The sequence below is a fragment of the Triticum dicoccoides genome, chromosome 7A, assembly GCF_002162155.2.
Source record: "Triticum dicoccoides isolate Atlit2015 ecotype Zavitan chromosome 7A, WEW_v2.0, whole genome shotgun sequence".
NCBI lineage: Eukaryota > Viridiplantae > Streptophyta > Magnoliopsida > Poales > Poaceae > Triticum > Triticum dicoccoides.
Window position 1 is genome coordinate 529,923,234 of NC_041392.1, and position 6,959 is coordinate 529,930,192.

General features: G+C 46.4%; 1 protein-coding gene across 1 annotated transcript; it reads right to left on the reverse strand.

Annotated features, from left to right (window-relative positions):
- Positions 1-2,645: 2,645 nt before the first annotated feature.
- LOC119329297 (myristoylated alanine-rich C-kinase substrate-like) lies at positions 2,646-4,406 on the reverse strand. The gene has a single exon (XM_037602314.1). The coding sequence runs from the start codon at positions 4,399-4,401 to the stop codon at positions 3,124-3,126; it is 1,278 nt and encodes a 425-aa protein (XP_037458211.1). The 5' UTR covers positions 4,402-4,406; the 3' UTR covers positions 2,646-3,123.
- Positions 4,407-6,959: the final 2,553 nt, after the last annotated feature.

Here is a 6,959-nt window from a genome sequence, read left to right on the forward strand (position 1 = left end):
ACCTCGTCAGCCGCCGGTGGCTACCAGGGGCAACTCTGGGCTGGCCTACCGGAAGTTTGGACAATCTGAGTGTGCCCTGAGAACGAGATATGTGCAGCTCCTATCGGGATTTGTCGGCACATTCGGGCGGTGTTGCTGGATTTGTTTTAACCTGTCGAAGTGTCTTGTAGAACCGAGGCATCGAGTCTGATCGGAACGTCTCGGGAGGAGGTCTATTCCTCCGTTGACCGTGAGAGCTTGTCATGGGCTAAGTTGGGACTCCCCTGCAGGGATTTGAACTTTCGAAAGTCGTGCCCGCGGTTATGGGCAGATGGGAATTTGTTAATGTCCGGTTGTAGATAACTTGAACTTTAACTTATTTAAAATGAATCAACTATGTGAGTTACCGTGATGGCCTCTTTTCGGCGGAGTCCGGGAGATGGACACGGTGTTGGAGTAATGTTTGCGCAGGTTGTCCTCTAGTTTCTCGCTCGCACTTTGCCTCCTCTTCTCGCTCTCTTTTGCGAACAGGATAGCCACCATATATGCTAGTCGCTTGCTGCAGCTCCATACATATTTACTTTGCCTTACCTATTAAGCTTAAATAGTCTTGATCACGAGGGTGCGAGATTGCTGAGTCCCTGTGGCTCACAGATTACTTCCAAACCAGATGCAGGGCCTGATGATTCCACTCCAGGTGACGCGCTTGAGCTCAAGCGGGAGTTCGACGAGGACTCTCAACGATACTACGTGTCTTTCCTTGATGATCAGTAGTGGTGCCCAGTTAGGGGTGATCGGGACCGTGTCGCATGTTGGGTTATCTTCTATTTTGGCGCCGTAGTCGGGCCATGAGTGTTTGAATGTTATAATGCTATTTATGTACTTGATTGACGTGGCGAGTGTAAGCCAACTATGTATCTCCCCTTTATTATCTATATTACATGGGATGTTGTGATGATTGCCTAACTTGCGACATTGCTTTCAATGCGGTTATGCCTCTAAGTCATGCCTCGACACGTGGGAGATATAGTCGCATCGAGGGCGTTACATATCTACTGCCACACCATCTTCATTTCTCAATTTTTTCCGGTTTGCATTCTTTTGTGGAGTGCCAGCCATATCTGTCGTTTCCTGATCTTGCGATGTCTGAAACTGGTCCACCACGATAGCCGTGTTACATGCAGGAACTATGACTCCACTGTTGCTAGATGACGAAGCCTTTGTCAAGGTCAGGGCAGCTGAGTCCACCGCAAGCCTTTTCCCTAGGGGCACCATCTCATCTTTATTTCCTTCATGGCCGGGTATAGTTCCATCTATCTTCTGTCCAGCGGTTGTACTGATCGTGTTTTTCGCGTTATAGCGCCAACTCTGCGACATCAGATGATCGCTTTGAGCCCTGAACTCAGGGTCTTCTTCCTCACTACGGTATACGTCATTATTTCTCCAGTTATGGTGTTGTGATGTTGCCCTTCCAGCGCCTCGTCCTCTCCCATAGGTATTTGCAGGTTCATCTCTCGGGTTTCGATTTCTGCCTGACGCTCGGCCAGGGCCACGGCCCGAAGTTCTACCGCATCCTCCACGCCCCCTACTGGGAACTAGAATAAACGACCCCGTTCCATATTGTCAGTATTGTGTTCACCGATGCCGCATTCCTCATGCCAACCCAAGTAGACCACAGTTGTAGCAGAAAACTGGCAGCTTCTCAAACTTAACCTGATAGAAATCAGTTTCCCCTGCTTTGGTAAAGCTCACAAATCTCGTGAGTTTCTTGTTGACATCAAGCCGCACTCTAGCTCTGATAAACTCTCCCACAAACCCATTGGGCAGTACAATCTGAAGCTCTAGCACTTCCCCAATACGTGCTGCCATTGCTTTCACGAAATTTTCACGCTTCAGAGCCATATCAAGGAGCTTATGGATTTGACACCAAGTTTCAATTCTATCCAGTTTCACCGTCTCAGGTTTTTTAAGCCGTCATATTCTGCAATCACAAGCACCATGCCCTTGAAGTCCCATGGTCCTTGAGGAATAGCTTTGTTCCAATCTGCCCGGCAATGAAATTGCACTGAAAACAAATTGGAGTTAATTCTCCGCCAAATTACATCACACGCTGGATTCCAAGCGGCCTTCATGTCCGCGATCAGGGCTCCTTGAACCATATGATTTCTCTGTAAAAACCCTAGCAAGCGCAAGCCACTTAGGTCTTTCATCTGGCTCATCAACCTCATCCTCCCAAACTAAATTGTCTCGTTCGTCTTCTTCCAGATGCAACCTCTCCAAGAGAGAGCTCAGATCCGCTGCTTCCTTCCCTCCACCAGCAGTTGCACCCGCAATCGAAGCCACTAGCAGACTTCCACGGTTTTCCAAACCCTAGATGAGATCCGATCAGCGGCCGATCAATAGGAAGGAACCCTCGATCAGTGCGCGAGCACGGTCGCAGGGGACAGGTGATCTGCGCCGTAAGACGATGTCCATCGGCTGCAAAGACGGGAACCCACGACAGCGCCGCGCCGAGGGGACTGGAGAACCCTAGGTCGTAGCCTTAGGGGAAAACATTGGTCAGCTAATGCTAGTAAAATCGGCAACAAATGGTCTATGTCCAGCCCAATCCACGCAATCGACTTCTGAAGCGACTAAGGAACAATCAATCCAAGACAATAGGGACATTGGTAAAAAAGCAAAATGAACCGTGATGCAATCTCACAAGTCACAACATATACCATACTTTTCCTGTAGGTCCAAACAAGTGTAGAAGGAGCACCAAAAGGCTACAGAGAAAACAACACCAAACATAGGAGCTGTAACCAAGAAGCAACAAAGCATCCTCCTGCTTACAGTTACATTAAGAACAGAGGTCGCCAGCGTGGTATGGAACGAACGAACAGATTACCTTGCAGGGATTGGAACATAGCAGCCAAAGTCACATTGTTGAGGTAACAACTTGGCAAGAAAAACATGACGTGCAAATAGTCTTTCAGTGCATGGATCACATAGTCTGCACCACAGTTCTGCACCAGCAATTTACCAACTAAAGGATGTAACCTCGATCTGAACAAACAAACAATCTTTCTATGTGCAGTAGCTCCTCTTCGTGTCCATGAACAATCACGTATGCTGAACAATGTCCGTATGCGTTTGGTGCTATCACTGGGTCTCAGTTTTTCCAGTTTGTTCAGGGCCAGCGTCATTTGAGCCGCTCGACCCGGAACTGGCATCAGCACTCTGATGTTCATTGTGCTCGCCACTGGTTGATGTGTTGGTTTCAATCTTGATATCTTCCTGATCACCATTGCTTGTCGCTTTTGTAGCTCCATCAATCTGGTTCTCCACAGCCTTTGTCTTTTCTAGAGAACCGCCATTTGCTCCTTCAGCAGCAGCGGAGGCCCCCTGGGAGTTCTCTGGCTGCGTATTTGCAGCCTGGTCAGCGCGAACCTCTGTTGCAGCATTGCCTTCCTCAGGGTTTGCTTCTTTGGCACCTGACGCCTCGTTAGCTGCACTCGTTTCTGAACCCTTGTCGCCATCACCACCAGCCTTTTCTTCTACTGAGATGCTATCAGATGGATTAGTCTCCACAGAATTGCCCTTCTCAGCATCACCAGATGTGGTCCCAGATGATGTTCTTGCCCCTTCATGTTCAGACCCAGTCTCTATATGAACAGTCTCACTGTTGCTATGCCCATAAGCATCGGATGTACTGGAAGCTGCATCGCCTTGAGGATTTGCATTATGAACCGCTGGTATGTTGCCTGTCTCATCTGGAAGAGTCTCAGCGGAATGCTCGTCACCTGTTCCAGCCTTGGTATCTTCAGAAAGGGACTCAGAGTCAGCTTGAGACTCCACTGCCCCCTTTTTCTCGGCTTGCTCTCCATCTGAACCATTGCCGCTTGCATCGACCTGACCTGCATTAGCGGATCCATCACTTTGCGCCTCTTCTTCATGGGGTACATCATCTCCAGTTGGATGGACATCACTTTTAGTCTCAGCATCAGATGACTTGGATTCAGATGTTTCATTACGATGTGCTTCTGCATTATCATCTGCGCGACTGGCTTGACCTTCTTCAGCTTCTGACCTCTCTGTGTTTCCGGAATCATCATCATGGGAGTCCGTATTGTCTTTCTCAAAGACTTCTCCACTCTTCTCTTCCTCTTGTTTGCCTATTACATCAGTTGTCTCTATGGCCTTCTCCGCATTACCATCACCATTAGTACCTAGCCTTTCTTTCCTGCCCTGGAACATGCTTCTATCATCATGGGAAAGCTGGTCCTCGGTAGCATTGTAGTACTCATTTTTCTTATCATAAGAATGCTTCACCTGATACGCAAGCCAAACAGCCACACCTAAGAGTAAGGTGACCTTGAGTAACGTTTTGATTTTTGATCCTCTGTTCCTCTGCTGGCGGCTATTTGAATGATGAAGCATGTTTACAACTGCCGAAAAGAATAAGCGAAAAACAAAGGTCAGGCTGCAAGTTACCAAGTTACCAAGTTTGATATAGTAGTATCTGGATGACAAAAATAAAATTAGATAACAAACACATAATACCCAAAATTAAGTATAGTAAATCAAAAGTAGTATAACACCTGCCAGACGCATGCTCCACTTCTGTAGTACATAAATATTAATGCTGCTTTTGCAGAAAGTATGTACTTAATGCAAAATTATCACATTGGGCATGCTTGTTGAAACCACACTCCCATTCTAGAAACCATTCCATATAACTGAAAGCACTTGCAGGTTGCAACTATGATACAGATATAGTAGAAACTATGTGCATCTTCTTCATACAAGCATTCTCCTTTTGCCAACCACTGACAAACCTAAGAGACCTTAGTATGACCCATGATAGATAGAAATCACCAGACATCGGTCTAAAAAAAATAAAGCACCAGATCACCGTGAAATTTTTGCAACTGACAAGTAGCTCATCATATCTCCTACACTAACAGTGAGATTCATCGTGTACATGGATGCATGGTTGCATGTTTGAAGTGCTTCCAAACAAAAACAAAAACATATATGGAATAAGACAGAATAACATTGTTAAGTATCAAAGGGTACTTTGTCGTTTCTAGCAGTTTACAGGTATAACTTAAGACAACAAAGTTGGAAAGACGGGTGTCTTGGAAGGAAGGACATGTCTGGTCCTAGTAGCTGGGGAGGGGGGAAGGGGGTCTGGGGACAGCGTTTAGATCACAATATCACTATATCTGCAATGATAATTGTGGGGCCTAACCTCAGCAACTGGTGAGACTTCCATACTGAAAATGAAGCATACAAGCTTCTTAGTATTCCCTAAGAAATACATACTCCTGAATATGCACATGGTGACACAGAAAACGGTCATGGGATAAAAATCTAAATGTCTCTGATTTGGATTAAAAAAAAGAAGATCATCCACCTTTTTAAAAACAAAGTGTTTATCCTACAGAAACGGATGTCCAACCTCAGAAACTAGCCCTAGAAATAATAACAGAACCAAGAAGCTGATGGGTGAACATTCACCAAAAAATCTGGTGAACAGCATACATGATGACAACATATACTTGCCCAAGGGGTTGTAGCAGAAAATAGAAATGTATAGTTAGATGCATTCATGATTCACAACATTTGGATCTAGAATGTTCACCCATTAGACAACCTCATAATAGAAAGCATATGGTGCAAGACTGCACCGCAGTTATTATGCACGGTACTATGGACAAAAATCTAAAAGGCATGGAAGGCAACACCATGAAGCCCACAACACAATTGGTCCCCAAGGTCAAATTTGTGGTCCGCGGCAGCAATATAACTCGTTTGCTGTATGCAGGCCCAAAAATTAAATGCAATTCCTCCTCCCCCTTTCTTGAAGCAACAACCACCGACAAATTAAAGGGGCATAAAATAGCTACTGCTCCCTCTGTCCGAAAATATAAGATCATTTTGTACACTATTATATTTTGGGACGGGGGAAGTATTTCTCTACTAAGCTCTTGCGGACATAATAAACGAAAATTCCAGGGAATAAAATCTGAATGAGTAGTACTAAAAAACATGCTAATCAGAAGTCTGAAATGAAAGGGAACTCCAAAATGAACACATAATGCAATTGGTAAGTTGCTAGTGTCTCATATACTCCCCCAAGCATATGGGCACATGAATGGGGTAAATGAATGGAGCTCGGTAAGACACAACAGTGTAGAATTGTATACATGCAACCGTGGCCTGGATGTGAATGAACAAGATAGATCCTCGGCTTCTCAGTCTCAGTTCACCATTTTCCTTCCTAATTTCTCCAAAAGCCTTCCATCTCGCAGATAGTTCATAGCTTCCTAGTGTCTTGTTCCCTACCACCAGGAAGTATCAAGCTACAGCATCTAAATCCAGCAGCCTAGGACGCAAAAATCGTTAACCGACCCCCCATTGAAACCAGCGTTATCACTTCACGACTCGGTGGCCGGTGCACAGTAGTAGTACAGCACAGGTGACAATACGCACAAATCCAAAGGCGCATTGTTCTCGGAAAAGTAAATCCGAAGGTGGAAAGCAGTCGCCAGAAAATAGCCCCAAACAGGGACCTATGTAGTAGTACTAGTTCGACGCATCAGTTTCGACAGCAACGTCCATGTTACTTTTCACTTTGTTTTCCTTTTGATGAGGCTACAAAGCGCAACTGTGCGATGAACTCCGCCCATCCCGGTTTCGTCCTTGCGATACATGAACGCTCAAAGCAGCAAGCCTCGGACGCATTCCGATGGAACCAAATCTGCCGTACGGCCCACGAACACATGGCGCTACGCACGCGTCGCTCACTGCTAACTCGCTCGTCGTCCCTGAGAAGTGCACACACACAGACTGAGCGCTACCGTCGAACTGCTCGCGCCGCGCTGCTACTGGGAAACAGAGCACGCATGGAAACCGCGCGCCCAGACGAGCGACGCCGTACGGGCCGTTCTCGTCGCCGGCGGCGCCGCATTGGAGCGTAGAGGGGCGCGGGA

What these genes read in the sequence shown, in the direction of transcription:
- LOC119329297 (XM_037602314.1), bottom strand. Translation starts at nt 4,401, where the DNA reads ATGCTTCATCATTCAAATAGCCGCCAGCAGAGGAACAGAGGATCAAAA.